Source organism: Melanotaenia boesemani, chromosome 15 (genome assembly GCF_017639745.1).
Source record: "Melanotaenia boesemani isolate fMelBoe1 chromosome 15, fMelBoe1.pri, whole genome shotgun sequence".
NCBI lineage: Eukaryota > Metazoa > Chordata > Actinopteri > Atheriniformes > Melanotaeniidae > Melanotaenia > Melanotaenia boesemani.
Genome location: NC_055696.1, coordinates 6608809 through 6631157, shown reverse-complemented (window position 1 = coordinate 6631157; position 22349 = coordinate 6608809). Strand labels below are relative to the sequence as shown.

Below are 22349 nucleotides of genomic sequence, written 5' to 3'. Positions count from 1 at the left end.
GCTGCAGGAGAACATGCCCACCACTCCCAGCCACAACATGGGTTAAAGGTTAAATGGCTGCAGGTCAGAGTATAATATTCTTGCTTGTCCACATTGTCAGATTACAGAATGACAGGCCAGGTGGCAGAAAGAGACCGGTCACCCCACAACTTGTCAGTAAAGACCACCTTGGAGGAGGAGATTGAGAGAGCCGAGAGTATTCTTAGCAGGTAACAAGAGCATCTTGAAGATAACAAAAGTGAAAGCTTAGAATTGTGATGCTCAGGTGGGTTTTTACTTTCCCATCCCAGGGTGCCATCGGTCTGGGATGACACATCCTCAGAGCTACAAAGAGTTGCTGCTCTTGACCCTCATGGAGGCAATTCAAGAAATTCTTTTCAAAGAAGTGGAGTTGTCTCAAGGTAAAACTGTGAGAACTCAGCAATGGTATGTCAGGCTCCTTTAGAATGATTTAAGCAGCTGAGGCATTTTTGAGCTATTATTTTTATAGATCAAATAAGATTGACAACTTATTGTTTAAGTTAAACATGATCTAACTTTTAAAAGCTGATCAAATAGAGGATATTTCTAGCTTTGTTTCCAGGCCATGCGTTTTTTTTCCTTTTAGTTTGCGCTGGATAATCTCAGTATGGCTGCTTCTTGGTGATGCAGATCAATGACAGTTTTTTTCCAGCTGAGATATAATATGAATTTTACACTAATTTGAAAGAGGTTTTATGTTTCTTGTGTGTGTGTCAGGCTTGTGAACCTTATAGTGAGACTGAGAGAGTGGGCCCACAGGAGTCTGCTGGAGGAGGAGGAGCGACCAGACTCTTTCCTGGAGCGCTTTCGTGGCCCTGAGCTGCAAACGGCCCCCAGTCGCAACAGCAATACACAACAAGATGCCAATGGCAACAATGCCAAAGGGATATTTAGGTATTCAGGGCAGCAGTCCTTAAAAATTACCATGGACTTTGACATACGCCAGTACAAGACCTCAATATAAACACTACCTTTGTGACTAAGTACTAATAGGGTCAAGGGTATCTCTATTCCACACTAAATTATAGCAAGTTTATCTTTATGACTTAAATATATCATTAGTTTGGAGACAGCATTAAGTGATTACTGTAATTTATGTGGAACAAAGCCTGAATACAAACAAACAAAAAAAAAAGATATCTATTGCTGTCTACTGCGTTTGCCCGTCTATGCCATAAATTATACTAAAAGTTCTGTTTTGTCTGTTTGCAATCTTCTCATAGTTTCAGGAAAAGGTGGGATTTGTTTGTGGTTTCCCCATCAGATAACGCCTACTACCACTGGTTATTTGTTATCGCCATGGCGGTGCTCTACAACTGGTGCCTTGTTGTTGCAAGGTAATAATAATCCCACAATCTGTCCGGGCTTTACCGCCTCAATAGATGAATGATTAATGTAGTGGGAGACTATACTGTCCACCGTTTTGATTGGGGCACTAAATCATTTTGTTTGTTATTTTCTTTTGAATTCTCAGGGCATGCTTTGACGAGCTACAGGTGAGCAATTACATCTGCTGGCTGGTGCTGGACTATCTCTCTGACACTGTGTACATAATGGACAGTTGTGTTAGACTTCGAACAGGTAAATGCAGCGACGATGCAAAAATTACCATTATTATGATGGCTTGGCTTTATTTGTAAAAAAAGATCTAAATCATGGTTAAAACTGTTATAATTACAATTGTCTCTTTCATCCCATTATCCAATCAATTGGTATTATATCAGAGTGAGATCGCAGACATGATGCCGATTCAACATTTTAAATTGTTAATGGAGTCTAAAGATGCTGACACTATGAAAATGAAAGATGTTCATTGACACTCCAGGCATGTTGCTAGATGTAAACTTGTTGTGTAAGGCTTTTATAGCAGTCATCCTTATTGACTCATATTACAACTTGGGTATCATTTATAGTAGCATGTCAGTAGCCTGTTTTGTCCCATCCAGAAAAAAGTATTTTGACAATTCACCCAACACAGGTGGACTTACATGCAGCCCTATAAAATTTAAAAGAGCAGGCAGTCTGCTGTCTGGGTATAATTCCGTTTGGTTAAAAGTTAGATTAACCCAGGAGAAGACAAAAACATCAGATTTCATCATAATAAAAGGAAAAAATGACCAAATTTGATAAAGAAAAAAGAAGCACAGATGAAATGTAAAAATAAAATCGGTGCTGAGAAGTTGCTGCTGTTCTGACATTTAGTTTCATTCCACCATAAAGTTCTTAATCTACTAGATTATTCATTCTACCATGACAAAGCTAAGCCTAATATTCCTCCTTATATTTCTGTCTGAGACACTAGTCTGTAAAGTTAGCACAAACAGTAGGGAAATTTGTTTTTGCTCAATTATGTCTTTGTTGTAACAATGCAATCTTATTTAGTAGGAGTGCCGGTTTATTTCCTTACATTTTTATGGAAAATGCATCTGTGGGAGGAGCAGCTGGGTTGAGTATGTGGGTTGTACCATTGAAAAATTTGCCAAATCTTCTTTTTCTGCTACTGAGTCTTGTTTTGAGCTTGACAATCAAGCACCTGATTGGTTCCTGAGTGGCAGCACCTTTAAGCATGGACCTTGCCACTGCAGTCAGTTGAATCATAGGGTCAAAGTGTGGAGAAGACACGGAGAAAACTATGCTGATTGCTGCAGGATAACAGCTTTTGTTTGGTGGCAATACGATGAGGTGGAGCTGAATCTCGCTCACTGGAAAAACGTCATCAATGGAGGCCTTCTCAATGCAGAGAGCTATCAAGATGAGATCCGGCAACCAGTGTGTAGCAGCTTTACCACCCTCATGATTACTTGTGGCAACAGCAGTAGCATACAGGTGATGCTTAGACCAGGGCTACTCAGTTTGGTTCCACGAGGGCCGCAGTCCTGCAGGTTTTTATGTTTCCTTGCTCCAACACGCATGACTCAAATTAATGGGTCATTGTGCAGAACTTTGTAGGCTGTTGGATCCATTTGACTTGAGTCAGGTGTTTTGGAGCAGGGGCACATTGAAAACCTGCAGGACTGCAGCTCTCATAGGACTGACTTGAGTAGCCTTAGTTTAGACAATTTATTTTTGTGGTTTAATGTTATATGACAGCCAGCATTAGCTGCCGCTCTGGTTGCTGTTCCTCCTCTTAGTGAGCCTCAGCACATTACTGCAGAGAAAGATGGTGATTACTGATGAGGTGCAGCTGTGCAAGTCTGTCTCACCTGCTGCTGCTCCCTGAACCACAACCTCCCCCAGACAGCTGAGCGAAAACCACACCACCACACTGTGGCAATCCCATACCTCTACAGACTGGAATCAAATTCTTTCCTCCAAGATGACAACCCTCTCTCCCACAAAGCAAGCTTTATCACAGAGAGCGCCTCCAGAATTTGGGAGTGGAGAGGATTAAATGGCCTGCCTGAAGTCCTTCAACACTATTAAAACCTTGTGGGATCAGCTTGTGTGTCCGGTTCATGCAAGAGTGACCAATACAATCATACTGGCTGACTTGACAAATGCTGGTTGAAGGATGGGATGCCATCCCACAGCAGTCTGGAGTTCACCATGAGGAGGCGTCAGGCTGACGTGGCTGTCTATGGTTTTTCCACATGCTTCTGAAGCCTTAACATAGGCCAGTTTTGGACCAAGTTCAAGCCTTAACATGTGGCCAAAATTGCCTAAACGTCTCTACCTTGGGCTCAAGGAGACAGTTTGAAGAACTGCAAGATTCCAGCCTTTCATATCTTTCACAATATCCACCATTTATCTCATATTAACTCATTTACAGAGCTAGAAAACCAAAAATAGAGTTCTGTTTATCTGAATTTGCTTTGTTTCAATTGTCTTAGGTTTCCTGGAACAAGGTCTGCTGGTGAAGGACCATGCCAAGCTAAGAGACAGCTACGTTCGAACAATGCAGTTTAAGCTGGATGTAGTGTCCATCCTGCCCACTGACCTGGCGTACATCTCCACCGGTATCCATACACCACAACTCAGATTTAACCGTCTACTGCGTTTCTCACGCATGTTTGAATTCTTTGACCGAACAGAGACGCGCACCAACTATCCAAACATCTTCCGTATCTCCAACTTGGTGCTGTACATCCTGGTCATTATTCACTGGAACGCCTGCATCTACTATGCTATATCTAAATCTTTGGGATTTGGCTCAGATACATGGGTGTTTCCAAACACCTCCCAACCTGAGTACTCCTCTTTGACTCAGAGTTATTTCTACTGTCTGTACTGGTCAACTCTGATTCTTACTACCATTGGAGAGATGCCTCCACCTGTGCGAGAAGAAGAGTACCTATTTGTGGCCTTTGACTTTCTAGTTGGGGTTTTGATCTTCGCAACTATTGTGGGAAATGTTGGATCCATGATTGCCAACATGAATGCCACCCGTGCTGAGTTTCAAGCTCAAATAGATGCCATAAAGCACTACATGCACTTCCGCAAAGTCAGCAAAGAACTGGAGACACGTGTCATTAAATGGTTTGACTACCTCTGGACCAACAAAAAAGCAGTAGATGAGCAGGAAGTGCTAAAGAACCTGCCAAATAAACTGCGGGCTGAGATTGCTATTAATGTACATCTGGAAACCCTCAAGAAAGTACGCATTTTTCAAGACTGTGAGGCGGGACTGCTAGTGGAGCTTGTCCTCAAACTGCGACCACGGGTCTTTAGTCCAGGAGACTACATCTGCAGGAAAGGAGACATTGGTAAAGAAATGTATATTATTAAAGAGGGGAAGCTGGCCGTAGTGGCCGATGATGGGGTCACACAGTATGCTCTCCTCACTGCTGGTAGCTGCTTTGGGGAAATCAGCATTTTGAATATTAAAGGTAGTAAAATGGGAAATCGTCGGACAGCCAACATTCGCAGCTTGGGTTACTCTGACCTCTTCTGCCTCTCTAAGGATGACTTAATGGAGGCAGTGACAGAGTATCCAAATGCTAAGACAGTGCTAGAAGAGAGGGGCCGGGAGATCCTGAAGAAGGAGGGTCTTCTGGATGAGAATGCAGAGAGTGGTGGGTTGCAGAAAGAGGACACAGAGGAAAAAGTAGAGAGGCTAGAGTCCTCTCTGGACACCCTTCAGACTCGTTTTGCCCGTCTGCTCAGTGAATACAACCACACTCAGCAGAGGGTAAAACAGCGAATGACTCTGTTAGAGCGGCAGCTGAATCAAATGGACTGCGGGGCAGAGACAAATGATGATGTGGATGCAAGTGCAGAGATGGCTGATTAAAGTTACCCAGGGCCTGCTGCCTGTATAGAAGGATCATCACATTAAAATGATGTGCAAACATAGGACAAAGACAGTCCAAGATAAAAGACACAGACTGTTCCACCTTAAAACTTTATGTCCGTATTTCCTGAAATACATTGAACCAATAAGAGTAAAAGAAAATCTTATTACATCTTCAGTTTTGCTGAGTGTAAAGACATATCTGCATGCCAGTAATTATAAAACAAAGTGGAAAACACTGCTATAGCATCCCATATTTGAGTTCTTGTGTGTGCCAAAAGCAGGGAGTTGACTGTGTTTAAAGGGTGGCTCTAAAATGTCTCCTTTTACTGTAGCTGAAGTCAGTTATATATTAATTATAAAAAAAAATTACATTGAAAATAAACCTGCAAATACTGTTTAAATTACACTTTTAAAATTCAATATAGGGACCTATATTAGACTAAAAGGTGCGCTGAAAATGATGCATGTCACAGTTTTTTAGTTGGCTGTAAACATTGTTTGCTTGCATCAGCAGGGGGATTCAGTTCCCTTTACATGTCATATATTAGACTCTGGTTCTGTACACACCGTCTCCTGCTGCTCCTCCTGGGGGAAAAAGGTCCAAGGAGAGATTGTGGAGGGTGGTTTGTTGATTTCACACACACAATTATTTTCCAGTGTCCTCATTTTCCAAGTTATATATGCATCAAACGCGATGATTATCTACATGTTTTGACTTTGTCTTCCCTAGTCCAGTTTTAGTTTTTTTAATTAAAGAGTTTGAAACAAATCTCCATGGTAGGAACCATCTTTCTCTATTCTAACATTTGAAATGTTGTATGTGCTATTTCAATTAAATATACCTTGCATTCTGTTCTGACTTATATTTTACAACACCCCCCCCCCATACCTGTTTTTTATTTATTTATTTATTTTTGGAAACCAGGTTATAAAATTATTAAGCACTTGTACTGAGGAACTCCTGTTTATTTTTGTGCAAATTTATTCTCCAAAGAATAGGCTGGGGATTTTCTAGTTTTTCAGCCTCTGCATTCCAGGATACAACTGAACCACATGAACAGTGTAGATAAGGGCCGCTAGAACAATGCCTCTGCAGTAGAGCTGACTGTAGTAAAGAGGTGGGAGACACCATCTCTTGCAGCCCCTAAAGGGGTGAATGGTAACAAGTGTCACACACACCTACTGCATGTAAAAAGGCTGCGTGATCACATGATAAACAAATGGCAATCAAAGCTTGAAATATTACCTATATCTTGTCTGCAGCACATGAATATAACAGTTATCTAACAGCATAGAATAACAGTCTTGCAACAGATATAACCTTAACAGAAAGGCATGGGCGAAATTTGAGTGAACTGTGAATTTGAACGAAAGGACACAAACGCAAAGACGTATATATATATATATAACAACTAATTTATGCGTTAAAATTTTAAGGCCTTTAACGCATGCGCATGCGCATCACGCATGCGCAGCATCGGTCATTTACAACGGCGAGACAAAAGGTGTCTAGAGGCAAGATGGAAAAAGTGAGTTAACTAGCTCTATGCATGGATTTGGGGGCATCAAATGAGGATGCTTTAACACCCACACTTTACTGGTGAGAGGGTTCAACACCCACACTTGTCCCGCATTAAAAAACGTTCTTGGAAGCGCTAGCTAAAGTTATGTAAGCACCATTTATCAGCCTCCTGTCAATCAGATCCATGTCACTGTCACGGGGATGTCCTCACTAAATCACCGGTGCTCTGCAAATGTTGGAGAGACAGGTCTGGTCATTTAGGATCCATTAATGTAAGGAGATAAATTATAAGCATGGTTCTGAGATACAAATCAGGAGTGCTCTCCTCTCTAATAAAGTAGTTGGCATGTGGTGCAGGGGCACTGACCAGGAAAAGGGGTGTACAAATGATATATATATATATATGTATATATATTGGATACCTGTCAATCAAAAGAATGCGCCCCTAATTATGCCAAATTTCAAGAGTAAATAACATCCAAGTTAGAAAAAAATTCACCCCCCTCACAGTTGTCATGAAGGTAAACTTGACGTATTAATCCTAAAATGGATTTTTGTACCAGGCTTTAAACATGTTGCAGACTGCAATTTTTTTGCACTTCCGCATAGGCTTCACATTTTACAGGCGGAGGTTGCCGCTTGAGTGAAACATTAAGTTTTGATCAGATTTTCAGGAAATCTTAACAGTTATGAATATTTTCTTTCAGATTCCAGTTTGACTGCATCTGTTAAATATTATTTGCAATGTAATGAATAAAGGTACAGTGTGAGAATTACTGACATCTAGTGGTAAAGATTACCATAACAGTTACTGCAAACGCCAAGCATATTTGCAAATGGACGGTGGCTGTCAGCAGCCAAAACTCTTCTACTGTCAGGTGTGACTGCTGAATCTAGAGACAAGTGTTGAATACATTATCTTCAACAAGCATTCCCATTAAAGGCCGTCATCAACAGCTGGTGGTTGTGCAGTTGTCATACAAATGACTGTCAACATGCAAGCATTATGATTTCATCTTAAGAACTTAAAAGAATTTATCTTCTGCATTAGCCAGGATCCAGAGACCAGGACTAACTAACCACACTTTATAAAGGCTCTCAGTCAAAGTCTCATTTGAACTTTCCTGTGAGCTCCTCTTTACACTTCAAACCTAAGTGAAAACATGAACTGAGTGACAAACTGACACACACTTAAGGGTGTTTTGTTGCTCTTCTATTGTTAAAAAGGGTACTACATCTGAACACCCTGATCTGATACAAGGGATAAACTGTTGAAATAACATAATAAAGAAGAAGTGCATTTTTCATGAGGTATGCACGTGCTAATTAAACATTAATAGGGCAATTAAAGCTCAAATTACACCCCATGCAGCTGTTCATCATCATGTTAAAGCCAGACATGAACTATTCTAGTAACATGCTGCTCCATCTGCTCATTCACTGCTGTCCACTCACTCAACAGAAGCGACATGTGTCACAAGTGCAGGACAACTGTCGCAGCATCAAGTGAGCCCTGCGTACACTGGCACTACTGTGAATAAAATGACGAAAATGAAGAAACAGAAACACAACACCATGCCTGTTCACAGCGTCGATGTTCATTATGTGTTAAAAGGGAGAATAAAAACACAACACACTTAATTTGCTTTTGAATAGCACTATATTGTTTTACACAGCTTATAAACCGCACTTTAAAAATCATTCAGTGCGCTGCTTATTATGTAGAACTAATAACCCAATAATGTGGGAAATAAAGTGTGACAGCAAAGGCAGCCCCATCTAAAGTAAGCACAACCTTATTTTCTCTCTAATGTGTCAGCCAGGACAAATATTGTAACAGGATGCATCACTCTTCACAATACTTTAGATCGCTGTAGAAATATGATTTCTCCCATAATGACTGTGATTGAATGTGAGGATATTGCAGAAACAGTGTAGGGCTTTTCATATATTATATGAGCTGTGAGACTGCAACGTGCTGTCTGCGCTCTGTGGATTGATTGGCTAAGAGTATCCACTGGGAATAGCGCATAGGCTAACGCATTCGCATGTGCAGGCTGTGCTTTGGTCCATCCACCCGCTCCAACTTCTCAAAGTGTTTCCTAGCATTACGGATATTGATGAGAGTGGCTGCAGATGCTGGAAAAAACAGACATCATCATTATTAATATTATTATTGTAATCATTCAGCTGTGAAGGAGTGCTATCTTCACTACTTACGAATGGAAGGGTCTGACATGATGACCATAACATATGTGTTAGAGGTGAAGACATCAATGAAGGCCGCAAAGTTGGAGTTCCTCACCTCCATGCTCTGGAAAGAGGCTGCTAGTTTACTGGAATAAAACAATAAATACATTCAGCAGATGGTTTGTGGAAAACAACTAATGATTTTTTTTCAGATCTAACTTACCTACAGCTGAGTTTGAACTGTTTGATAATGTTACTGATCTTCTCAAACCTGTGAGCGTCACGCTGCTCTTTGCACTGATAGTGGGAGATCACCTGCATTTACACATCACACAAAAACAACAAAAACAAAGATTTGAAGTCACTAGATCCATATTTTAAGGACCGAATGTGGCAGAGGAAGAGGTGGCTTTTACCAGGAAGGTAGCTCTCTCAAACAGAAGAACTTCATCTGCTTCTATGATCTGTGCAAAATTTCTCAGGTTTGTTTCTAGCTGCTGGACATTTGGGATGAGCTGATACACTATGCTTGACCAGGCCTGTAAAGATATTTTATCATGATTTTTTTCCAACATCAACATGCCAGCTATCATTTTCCAGCACTGCCAGTCAGATTCACAACCTTATACAGGGTTTCATCCCAGATCGATGTCCTGAAACATGTGCAAGCCAAAGGTCTGGACAGTCTTTTCAGATCTTCTTCACGCTCCTTAAAGATCTGTAAAGACAGAAAAGAAGCAGGAAAAGACTTCATAAGTTTTATTAGTTTTCTTTCTCTGTTCACCTGTAACACATGTAAATGTGTCGCAAAGGTCAGCAGAGAAAAACATGCATACATTTCTAGCAGGTCATCAGACGTGATTTCTGTCCGATTTTTTTTTTTTTTTTTTGGTGAAGATACTGCCTAATTTCCCTATCGTCACCTTTCCCATCCACATCTTGACCATTTCTCATTTTTTAAAGTTGAAACCTTAAGTCTGCATATTCTTTTTAATCAAATAAAGCGGCACTTAATTGCAACTTTAAACTGATTTGGTACAAATCACTCAGATTAAATGAACTCTTGCCATATCACACATTTACACAAACACACACAAACAAAAAAAAAACCCCAGGAGCTGAAATTGATTGAACAGCCTTGTGTTACCATATAAACACAAATTTGGAACATTAATTATACATCACAAAATTGGAACAGCATGATTTGAAGTTACTGGTTGAGATAAAGATGGGAATGCTGGATGTTTGTACTCTGAACTGGTCCTGGTGACATAACAGTGTAAGCCATTTTATAACAACTCACCTAATGAGTTCTTTTCAGACACCCCAATTTTATTTAAGATGGACACAATGTGATAAATATATCACTTAACACTCACCAAATCTCTCTGGTCTTCCTGAACCAGGTCCATTTTGTGCACAAGACAGAACACTTTGGCATCGGGGGAGTTCTGCAGGATGGCTTCCAGACATGACTGGTAATAGTGCATGTCTTTTTCCAGTTCACGGCTCTCAACGTCAAATACATAAATAAGAACCTCAACATTTCTGAAAATGTTGTCCCTTTGGCTGGTGAAGTAATTCTCCATGAAGGTGTCCTGTCTAGTTAAATAAAAAGCAGAGTATTGATGAACATAAAAGGTCTGTCAAAGATGGTGCATAAACAAAAAAAAAGTGAATGATGATAAAAAATTAGCTTTACCCTCCACAGTCCCAAAGGTTTAGAACCAGATTGCCAAGAAACCGAACATGGGAGTGTTCCACATCAACTACATTGAACAGAGAGTGAGAACATTTTAGATGCATTCAAGGAAACACTGAGTTTTAATAATTCAACTTCATGTTCATGCTTACTTGTAGCTCCAAGGCGACGTGTGTCTCGAGCAATGTAATTGGCAAAGATAATAGATCTCATGCTGGTCTTTCCAGACCCACTTTTCCCCATCAATAGCACCTAAAAGAAAACAAATAAGTAAGTAGATTATGCAATCAATAGCTGTTTCATTGTTCTGTTTGATCATTTATTTCCACCTTTTTTATTTTATTGTACAACACTTTGGTCAGCTAATATGATGTTTAAATTAAGTAGTAGTACATTTTGGTTGACCCACCAACTCAAAAATCTAACTATACTTCACTGCAGTGATGCAACTGGTAATCAGTGGTTGTTTGTTGCTTTACCTTTTTCTTCATGGCTGTGCTCGACATCCCCCTCAGCAGAGACGATGCTGAATATTTCTCTGGGCAGCAGATCAGATAACTTCGGTCTGTGTCTGCTGCAGCTCTCCTGCGGAATAGTTTCACCTAGCTGTTAACTTAGCTCTACTGAAAAAACAATCCAATGTAATTGTGGTGGATATGATTAAACTGTTAAATTACGAACAACTCAAATATATTTAGCCAGTAAAATCTTACCACACAGAGAAGAGTACACAAACCACTTACTAAGTTTACTTAAACTCTGTTTTTCTGCTTCGGGTAAACAGTTTAGCTAATGCTAGCCAAGCTAAAAGGATTAGCTTGGCCCAACTAAACGGGTAAACTGTCTAAGTTTAAAAATTGTACCGGATTAATTACTTACCCCCCAAAGGGTCGAACGTTTACTTATATTCAGTCAACTTTATATAAACGTTTTAATTTGCTTTTGATAATAGAGCTGTACACATACTTGAAAGCAGACAGTGAAGTGAAGATCAGCTGCTTCCTGTTTACGCGAAAAGTCACATGATGATCACGAGGACCTTAATCCCCGAGTTTTGCCTCACAGACGCGTTTTGCTTATTCGCTTTATTGCTACACAAAAATAAACAGAATACAACGTAGTTCTCACCTATACGGACACAATCATCGTATATTTATATTTAGGTGTAGGCCGATCAAATTATACATTGACTTCAAGAGTTTAGATTTCAAAAGGGCGTCGCAATAGTGTGTGCTGCATTAAATTCAAGCCTAATAAGACAGTACAGAGGGAAAATCACCAGACTATATTGTAAACTATTCTCATTAACGCAAAACATTACTTTTCTTAAACAAACCTAAAGGTTTTCACTATATAGTTTCAATATTCCTGTATATGGTACCAGTTTGTGTTTATATTGTCGGAAAAAACATTAACCTTATATTCAAACTGACATTTTATTAAAAATCAGTCTGTTTTTATTATGAGTTATTAATGTTAATTATTTAAAAAACAGTTATCTGAACGATTTTTGATTATAATAATCACAATATGAACCTATGAGTTGAATATACACACTACAGTTCTTTTGTAACACGAGGTGGTTGTTCCAAACAATGGCCGCTAGAGGGAAGTAAAGGTTATCTGACACAAAAATTGCCTCAATTTGAATCCACTGTTATTCATTATGGTAAATATGAAAAAACGTGAATAGAAATGAAGAGATTAAAAATAGTGCTACTGTTAAAACCAGCCATCCACGAAGACGGTTATGGATTTTAATGTGTATTTTTTCCACTGAAGAATGAAGACTTGTAGAAACTATTGTTACCATTTCATGACAATGAATAGAAATTAAGGCATGTCTACATTTATGACGCAGTATGGTGTTTCACTTGTCAAGAAAGAGATGAGTAAAATATTAAAACACACCTATAATCTAAACTCTTCACTAGGGCTTTTACTATGTCATGCACACACAAAGACTATTCCACACCGATATGATTTCCCATCCAAATATACCGATGTAACTAGATGATTGTTTACAGTGCGGCTGAATATTAGAGTAACTTCCTTTAGGGAGGGGGCTGTGACCTCCAGTAACAACAAAGGAAAAGAGTTGAGAGGTACATACTTTCTATAAATTGTAGTCCTGTGTTTTTATTGTATTGTTAGACTGCTTTGTGTTCATTCAGAGAACCTGATATACTTAGCTGGTATTTATTTTCCACAAACAGTGGCACCTTTATAAAGATGATTGAGACAATTCATCACTTTAAGCTCTTATAGACAGGTCGATAAAGCAATTAATGTCACCCACCCAAACAAAAACAGTGACTTTGCTGTGCAATTAATTTTTAAAACAAGCATGAATTACTGAAAACCAAATACTTGTTCTAATGAAAAAGAGAAGAAATATAAGTATTATAAAATTTTATTGTTTACTTGCAGTTTAATGTCCAACCAGTAACCTATTCCCAAATGAGTGAAAATCCTGAAGGTGATAAAAAAGCTAGCCGCCCACCACCCTCTTATAATATCGATCACAAATAAAATATAATAAATCAACACAAGCAGTCGGTCCACCAATAAGAAAGGAGATCTTGAACAGCCAAAGAGAAAATGCATAAATGTTGCCTACAATCATGCAGACACGTATGGAAAAAAACTATAATTGTTCAAAACCTCGAGTTTCTTCACCTGAACTGTACAGGGTAATAACTTATGTTAATTATTTATTAATCTTATAAGTTTACAAACCTGACGCTGATGTTAAATCATAAGCTTTTTTTGTGGTAGATATGTAGATACATTTTCCACAACCATCAAATCCTTTCCTTTATAAAATATTTCCAATGAAAATGTTTAATTGCTGTGATGCTATTTTAAACATAAAGCCAACAACCGCCATTACCTGCAAGGAAAAACATCATCTATACAGTTCAAAAGAGACATAAGACATACAAAGGAGAAAAAAAGACATTATGTAAATAAAGAGGGAGAAATAGTAAGGTAGTGTAGAGGTGTTGTAAAACTCTGCACTCCGCTGCAGTCATCCTTCACATCTGATCTCTGAGTTTGGCGAGCCTTTGAGACAGTTCATCCTTTGAGCATGAAAGAGAGACAAAAACATCAGTGAGGAAAATAAAGATAAGAGAAAACTCAGGGTAAATATTTCTTAAATTATACTTCATTACAAGACTTTTGGTTTCTTTTTGTTTAGTCTCTGAAAGAAACACTTGGTACTAACCTATTAAAAGCAGCATGCTTGTGGGAGTAACAAAAATATGACTAAAAAGCAAGAGTACCTGTTCTGAAGAGGCCACGCTGGTACCCACTGATCCTGTCTGTCCTTGAGGAAGCTCCATGTTCAGGTCCAAACTACATAAAACACACATAATATTTTAAATCTTGTACTTGTCTTTAAAAAGCTGTCCAAAATATTATCAGCATTCACAGCCTGAATACAAATTAATTTATGTGATTTAATTTGTTCAATAAACAAGTAACAGGCCAGAAATGTAAATGCTTACCCAGCTTCATCAGCCATTTCATGCATCAATGATTCCACTTGATTCTGAAACACACATCACACATTATGTTTATACATAAAGTCTTTAAAAGGTGCTGCCGTCAGCTAGAAAAAGGGAAGCAGAAAAACACACCTGGGGTGTTGTGAGAGTTGTCGTGCTGCTCATGGTGTCCTCCATCTGGGCTGTCTGAACATCCAGAGTCTCAAACTGATGTTCAAATTTGTCCATGAGAGCTGAGATCTAAAAAAAAAAAGGATTAAAGTGTTGTTTGATCATTTAAGTTAGGTTAATTGTTATTTAACTAAGAAGGTCTTTCACATGTGAGGTATTCTACCTTTTCAAGATTCATACTCTTCAGAGTGGCATCCATGCCTTTCACCACTCCAGCCATAGATTTTGTGACCTGCACGACAAATCAGCACACCAGTGATAAGAAAGCTGTTGCAGGATAGGAACGTCAGTCTTCAGCCTCTGACTGAGGTCGTGAGCCAGTATGGTGCACACCTGATTCATGGTGACTGCCGTCTGGACCCTCGCTGCTACTGCATCTACCCGAGCACTCATCCTCAGGAAGTTCACAGACTGGTTCTTCTGTCTTATGGCATTCTCTGCGTGGATCCTCGCTACCTCCATATTCCCCTTCTGGATGGCCTAGAGATGACAAAATATTTCAGTAAATTCTTAAGTGCAACATTAAGTGCTGGCTTTCTGAGTGGATTCACAGGAGGAAATTACCTTCTTGACTTTGGCCTTTTCTAATTTTTCTTCTTTGTCACATTTCTTTGAATTTCTTTGGAGTTCTTTGGCGGCAAATTTTAAATTAAAGAGATTCTCTGAGATATTAAGTTAAAGAAGAATAAACACAAGCAGCATTATTTTCTGGTTCTGGTTGTCGACTTATGTCTGGGTAGCTGGGGAGAAATACTGTATGACAACATGGTTGTGTACTGTTGTGCTGATATATCATCTCCGTTTATTTAACAGTGAAGATAAAAAAAAATTAAAATGAGTTTACTCTATTGGTTATATGCCATTAAAGTACATCACACCATTGATTTGCACAACAACAATTCTCAGCCTTGCATTAAAAACCCAAATATATTTTAAAAATGAGCTGTACAGATTTAAAAACAGGAAAAGTATTGCTATCAGATCAATACCTTACATGGAAATATATGTCTTTTTTTCATGTTCTTATTTATATACTTCAACAACAAAAATACACACAAAAATTGTTTAACTTAATTGAACACATATTCAGCCTTGTGCGATTGTCTTTCTTTGCTTAGGGACATCTACTGTGCATCCTGTCTACTGAGCATTCATTTAAAAATAAAAATGTAATGACACAAATTAAAAAACTCCACAGATAATATAAAGCATGAAAGATTCAGACAAGTGTGCCTCACCAAAACTGAAGAACACTTGAAAGAAGAGAAAGACGATGTACATAAAGCCGGGGGCTTTTCTGGGCCCAGACACTGCATCTAGAATATCTGATTCATCCGTGTACCTGCTGATTTAAAGCAGAACCAAATGCCTACCTATTATGGATATATTTACATTAATTTATTCACTGGCTGATATGCGACAAAGGGTGAAACAGATTTTAAGTTATTGTCAATTTCATACTTTGTTCACAAGAGCACACTCATAAACTTGATTTTTCACCTGAAATATGTTTTACATTCTATGATGGTTTTTATATTTATTTTACTTGTTTGACTATTTAAAAATGAGATAAAACTATATACAGTCATATTAGTACACATATATAAACAACACAATTTCTGTAGCCCATTTAAACACATTTTAAAACACATACATACATTCAGAACTAGCCTCATGAATGTATACTGTAGTTTACATTTGATTCATATGTCAGTTACTTTACTATTTAAAATTAGTCGATGTCTGTAGTTTTGACTTAGTAGCTTTAAATACATGTTATGTAACAGGTATTTTTGGCGTTCCCCACTATTTTGCATATGTTTATGTAGCTACTACCTGAGAAACAATACTGGGACTGTGTACAACAAACGGTAACCAAATTTGATAACTTGAACACTTCGCGTCTTTATTGTATTTTTTATGTAAGTCTTTGCTAACACCTCAGTTTCACGGTTCAGTAGTAAATTACCGGGTGTCGCTTGTTTTTCCCAGCTATTTGGAGGCTTCCGCGGCCTTCAGCGCAGCCATGTTGCGTTTAACGACGCCTGGATTGAGTCGGAAATGTTTGAAGTTATTCCGTAAAACGTCATATTAGCCTTGAGTCTATATATGATAAATATAAGCATATTTTAGATATCTGTCACACACAAATCATATTGGTATCGACTGAAAGACGCTACCATGGATTGCTCGCCCTATTAGCCCATGTATGACTGTTACTATTATGTCCCCTCTTTTCAAAGGATACTTTCCATGCTCGGCATCTTGAAGCAGCCCTTCAAAAACTCGACACGTCCCCAGTTAAGTCTTCGAAAGCAGTTAGGAAAAACCTTGTAAAATAAAAGTAAAGTTGTCAGTGAAAGTTTAGCCCTTCGGCTTTCGGTCTTCGCCTTCTTCCGCACTTCCTTGATGTCTTACCAAAATATCAACTACGTCACCATCACGTGGTGTCGGTATTCCATTCAAACGTCACGAGCGAGCTGTCTCCGCCTTCTTTCTAAATGTGAATGAAAAGACTGAAAAAAACTAACGTTAAAACACAACACTGTCAATGTTTCCGCGTGAAAACACCGAATTGACGCAGACGGTGTGAATACAGTTTGATAAAAGTGGATGTGACGTTGTGTAGCTGGAGTGGTGGGCGGTGAAACCGGTTGATTGATGATTAGATTTACGGTGTGGATCACGGCGGGGGGAGAGAGGATGACTCACTCCGTCTGATGTGATGTTCACCCCGCAACAGCTCGGCAGTGCGGTGGCACGCCGGTTCTTCAGCCTGACATATCGGTGTGCTCCACCAATAGAAAGGCAAACTTTGCCAGACTGTACAGCTGCCTTTTGGGTGGCTCCACGGTGCGTGGCTGGTTTCAAACTTGAGTGGTTATCACTTGTCAGTTGAAGAGAGACCGAGCGTCGTGATTTACCGTAAATTTTGTGACGCCTGATTACCATGGAAACAGTGCTCTTGCGCTAAGAGGAAACTATCCGTGTTAACTTCAGCATCAACCTTTCCAACAGAGTCGGAAAAACCTGTTGGATACCCCAATATATATTTATATTTTTTTCTGCTGTTTTGTCTCTATCCTGGCTTTACTTTTCACCAGGTGAGTTTTTAAAATTGTGCGGCTGTTGTGTGTGAAGGTGGCAAACGCAGTTAATGCCTCTGTTTATATGTTTTCTTTCAGCATTTTTCTGTTTTGTTTTTACCAAATATCCTGTTATTTTATAGTGACTGCCAACTTGAGCTTTAGGTTTACCTAGTAAAAGGAAATTTAAAATTGGAAAATTATTAACAAATAACAGACAAAGTAAAAGGTACAAAAGTGGCCTCTGGAAAAAAATAGAGATCAAAATAGCGTCCAACAGTATGTGTATATCCAGTCACGACTTTATATATTTTCAATAATATAGTCTGCAATGCCACAATCCATTAACCAGATTGCCTGACTGGACATTTTCTGGCTTTCATAGTCCCAATGCCACGTCCAGTGGTGCATTTTGTGTTGTTTTTGCGCACATGATGGAAAAAATCCAAGACAGCCAACGAGTGATGTTTTTTCAGCGGCTGTATGACTCATATAGTCTTATCTATAAAGAAGCCAAGTGGCAGAGGAGCAGTCCTGCTGCAGGACCGAGCTGATGTAACCCATGAGATTCACTAGAGGCTGCTGTGGGCCATGCTTCCTTGTGCCCCCGATTTGCTGCCACTGACCGACAACATTTGCACGGACGACCACCAAATACTGACACATAAAATACAAGGACTGCTGATGCAAAGAAGACTCCTCACGTATAGTGCACTGACAAAATGGTCAGATACTGTTTGCAGTTTCGTACAGGACACAATAATAATAATAAAAAAAACAAAAAAAAAAACAATGCTTTCATTTAATAAAAAAAGAAAAAGAAATAAATTAAATATGTAGTCATAAGTATTCCTTGTTGTGAAGCTTTGGTTAAAATGGGTATATTTTACGTAAATGCAGAAGTATATTTTTCTAAAATAGTAGAAAGAAAATGAAAATGATTAAACATTGTATGTATACAAATTATGCATATGTTTCATTTAGTTACAATTTTAAGACCAGCGTACTGTACATCAAATATCAGGCTTTAAGAATTTGAATTAATTTAGCTCAAACATTAAATTTAATAAACATTTGCATGATTTTTAACAAATCTTACAAGGATTAGTACATTAAAGCAGTGTAACTAATGGCAAAACAGGAATTAGTTCCATTTACTTATTTATATTCTGCATATGCACAGTTAAACACATACATCTAAGCCCTTCTCTGTGCTATTTGTGATCACAGATAGAGATTAGACATTGCCTCTGTCCTGAGTGAGTCAGCGTACATGAATGTTGACGCATGTTTTTTTTCTTGTTACTTATCCCCCCTTTTACCTTAAATGTAAGAGTTTTTCCAAATTCTTACATATAGCAAAATTAGAGGACCAGAAATATCAGTATAGCTAATTAAGATTTAATATAATTCAGTTCAATTGATAACCACAGCACTCAGTGTTGTTTCTCCAGATAGCTTACAAAGGTAAAATATGAGAAGAACAGTCCAAATTGTCTCTCATAGAGCTCTCAGCCACTTTCCCCTGCAGCTGTCACCAGGTCAATCACAGACTGTTGAGTCACTGACTACTAGCTAATGGGCAAGTGACCGTGGGACAAATTCAACTTAGCAAGAACTTATTATCAATCTTGTATGATCAAAGATAGAGACAGCTGATGATTCCCGGTCATAAGAAAATAAAGTAATGTTTTAATAGACTGTGTACTGTAATTCTCAACTATTATGTTTCTTTGTGGCTTGAAAATGTATATAACTTAAGTTTAAAAACTAGCTAATTAACAATTTGTGCATAAAGCAGTTGTAGAGGAATTAAGATGAGCGCTTTCTGAAGGAAAAAGCTTCAATTATTTGATTGCATTTGAGGCGTTTCAGAAACGGGGGAAAGAGTTGAGTTTACATGGGTGAAAACTTTCAAGTTGGGAAAATTATTAAAAAGAGAGAGATGTTCATTCCCATTATACAGACATGAAAGGATAATGTACAGTGGGAAGGGCTATTCTGGGGCCTACAGGCAAGGTTAGAGGCATAGTAGCTGGCTTCTTCATAGTGACAACCTTTAATTAGCCATCATGTGATGCAAATGTCAGACCTCTGTTTCACAGGTGAGGGCTATGGAGCTTCAAACTGAGAAGAGGTTCTACAACTTGACCCTTGAACAAGTCCAGGCTCTCGACAAAATCTTGACCGAAGTTATCCCAATCCACGGACGAGGAAATTTTCCTACTCTGCAGGTGAGGGCAAAAGACATTATTCGTGTGGTGAAGGATCGGCTGGTAGAAAGAGACATCCAGGTCAAAGATATACGCCTCAATGGAGCCACTGCCAGTCATATTCTGGTGAGGGATAACGGCCTAGGCTACAGAGATTTAGACATCATTTTTGGAGTAGAGTTGCCCAGGCAAGAGGACTTTCAGGTGATTAAGGAGGTGGTGCTGGGCAGCCTACGAGACCTCCTTCCATGTGGGGTTAACAGACGGAAGATCACTTGTCTTACAATGAAGGAAGCTTATGTGCAAAAGATGGTGAAAGTGTTTAATGAGCATGACAGATGGAGCCTCATCTTGCTTTCTAACAACAGAGCTAAAACAGTGGGGCTCAGATTTGTAAGTTCCCTTCGAAGACAGTTTGAGTTCAGCGTGGACTCTTTCCAGATAATACTAGATCGTATGCTGGAGTCTTACTGGGAGACTGAAAAGAAAAAAGGAGTGTTAGCATTGAAAGCTGGGAATTTCTCTAAAAGAGACAACAAGGAGGATAACAACGGGCAAGAACAACCAAACAAACCTCAAGATGTTGAAGAAGATACTGAGAAAGATTCAGCTATGGCAACCGGAGCAGAAGTTCCATCTCAGGATGAAACTGTTTCTGTGCTCGAGAAAGAGCTTCCGCGTGAAGAAGTTGAACACGAAGATGGAAAGCATAAAGCGCTGCAGGTGTTAGAACCTGGAGAAATGACCTTACAGCAGGAGGAAGAGCGTGGCTCTGAAGATGTTCACCCAGAGGATGACATCTCAGAGGTGTTTAAGCTGAGTGAAGAAAGTGGAGAAGAAAAAGAACAATTTCACAGTGATTTTGCTTCACTAGCACCTCCAAAACCTTTATTTCCAGGCGCAGGAGATCCATGCACAACACAGTTATGTTTAAACCAAGAAAGTAATGAAGAACTATCTGAGTCTCAGGTTTCCCAGCCTATCTCTGTAACAAATACTGAACAGTCGGCTTCAAAAGTAATACCTCGTTGCGAGGAGAGTATAGGGTTAGAAGTAGACACAATAACATACAGGACTGACAAGACCCCGACCCTGCAAGATTCACATCTTGAATTCTCCTTTCCTCCTCCAGCTAAAAAAACTTGCAGCACTTCACAAGACATTGTACCGGACTATTGTCCTTCACCAAAATTACAGAGAAAAATGTCTCGGAAGTTGATCAGCAAGCCTGAAAAATGGTCTCTGCTGACTGATTTATCAGATCTTACAACACAGCTATTTCCACCCATAGAAATACCAAAGCCTCTTCAGCGGAAACCTTCCCTGCTGGATGGCAGTCAAATTCATGGTTCAGATGTGCCGTGTTCCAAGTCAGAGAACTTTGAGGGAGTAGATGCCTCTACAGTTCCCACATACATTCCAGTCAGTACACCTCAGGAAGCAGCAGGTTCTTGTGAAACTGTAGAACAAACTGTTAAACCAAAACACTCAAAGAAGCCTCCTGATTCAGAGGCTCAAAGCCTCACATGTGGAACAAACACAGCTTCACAAACTCAGGTAGATGATCACAGACCTGAGATGCCAAACACTGTCTCAAGCTCATGGATCGGGGCTGCAAGGGAGCCCATCATTACTGTTGAGGCTGAGTGCATGTATGGAGATTTTGAGCAGGCGATAGACCACCTTCGCCACCGCCTCATTGCCACCCACAACCCAGAGGAGATCAGAGGAGGTGGCCTGCTAAAATACAGCGACCTGCTGGTGAGGAACTTCAGGCCAGCCTGTGAGACAGAGATCAAGTCCTTGGAGCGGTACATGTGCTCCCGTTTCTTCATAGACTTTCCTGATGTAAGTGAGCAGCAACGGAAGATTGAGGCTTACTTGCAGTGCCATTTCCTTGGTAACGAGGAGACAAGCAAGTACGACTATTTGATGACCCTTCGGCGTGTGATAGATGAAAGCACGGTGTGTTTGATGGGACATGAGAGGAGACAGACGCTCAATATGATCACAGTCCTGGCTTTGAGGGTGCTGGGCGAGCAGAATGCCATCCCAAACACGGCCAATGTTACCTGCTTCTATCAGCCAGCTCCGTACATGACTGAGCCAATTTACAACAGCTTCTACATCACTCAGGCTCAGCCCCAGCTCGTCTACCACCCCTACCCTCTGCATGTCCACATGCAGACTGGCCTGGTGTAGCTACAGTGACATGCCTACATGGAGGCATGCAGGCTGCTCTTTCGCATAGTGCTCTGAAAGCAGAGGCACAAATGCAAGTTTTAGCAACAACAGGCAACCACGGGTGCAGTGTTGTTTAATGTTTTAAAATCCCTCCTGCTTGTAACGTGAAGGTCAGAACTGAAGGGGTCTGGAGGCAAAGCATGCACCCTTTGAAGATGAACATTTGGAAAAGGAAAAAACAGAGCAGAGAGCTTGTTGAGAAGAGTTAGTCAATGTTGAGGGACTGTGCATGGCTGTTTTTGATTCAGTTTTGGTGGGCTCTGTAATGACCCCCCTCCTGTGTTGAGGGAAATGTTGTGATAAATCTCTATGGCTAGACAAAAAACGTCTATAACATATAAAATGTAATCTGTCAAACACATGTTGGCTACAAACAAATGAGTTTAAGTTTGAGTCATGATTAATCCTGCAGGGGTTAAAACCCCTGAACTGTTTTGTGAATCATTCATCTCTGT

At 39.5% G+C, this 22349-nt stretch overlaps 4 protein-coding genes across 5 annotated transcripts; 2 read left to right on the top strand and 2 right to left on the bottom strand.

The window, feature by feature from the left end:
* The first annotated feature begins 108 nt into the window (after positions 1–108).
* cnga2b (cyclic nucleotide gated channel subunit alpha 2b) lies at positions 109–5251 on the top strand. The gene is made up of 6 exons (XM_042008790.1): positions 109–209; positions 291–401; positions 739–915; positions 1251–1358; positions 1496–1602; positions 3852–5251. Exons 1-6 carry the CDS (start codon positions 109–111, stop codon positions 5249–5251), a joined length of 2004 nt encoding a protein of 667 aa, XP_041864724.1.
* A 3166-nt stretch (positions 5252–8417) lies between these two features.
* Positions 8418–11740, bottom strand: rraga (Ras-related GTP binding A). Of its 2 annotated transcripts, none has more exons than XM_042009258.1 (10): positions 11635–11740; positions 11148–11253; positions 10821–10920; positions 10669–10735; positions 10346–10568; positions 9589–9684; positions 9383–9505; positions 9190–9281; positions 8997–9112; positions 8418–8915 (listed from the first exon to the last, which is right to left on the bottom strand). In XM_042009258.1, exons 2-10 carry the CDS (start codon positions 11172–11174, stop codon positions 8812–8814), a joined length of 948 nt encoding a protein of 315 aa, XP_041865192.1. In that variant the 5' UTR covers positions 11175–11253; positions 11635–11740; the 3' UTR covers positions 8418–8811. The 2 variants fall into 2 exon arrangements, with proteins under 2 accessions (XP_041865192.1, XP_041865191.1); XM_042009257.1 differs by having other exon boundaries at positions 11548–11698.
* Positions 11741–13065: 1325 nt separating this feature from the next.
* Positions 13066–16787, bottom strand: LOC121654523 (charged multivesicular body protein 1b). The gene is made up of 8 exons (XM_042008705.1): positions 16600–16787; positions 14916–15013; positions 14685–14831; positions 14515–14583; positions 14313–14420; positions 14181–14224; positions 13956–14028; positions 13066–13751 (listed from the first exon to the last, which is right to left on the bottom strand). The coding sequence occupies exons 1-8, from the start codon at positions 16613–16615 to the stop codon at positions 13707–13709; spliced, it is 600 nt and encodes a 199-aa protein (XP_041864639.1). The 5' UTR covers positions 16616–16787; the 3' UTR covers positions 13066–13706.
* A 277-nt stretch (positions 16788–17064) lies between these two features.
* Positions 17065–21923, top strand: LOC121654522. Its single transcript, XM_042008704.1, has 2 exons — positions 17065–17455; positions 19543–21923. The coding sequence occupies exon 2, from the start codon at positions 19552–19554 to the stop codon at positions 21850–21852; it is 2301 nt and encodes a 766-aa protein (XP_041864638.1). The 5' UTR covers positions 17065–17455; positions 19543–19551; the 3' UTR covers positions 21853–21923.
* The last annotated feature ends 426 nt before the right edge of the window (positions 21924–22349 follow it).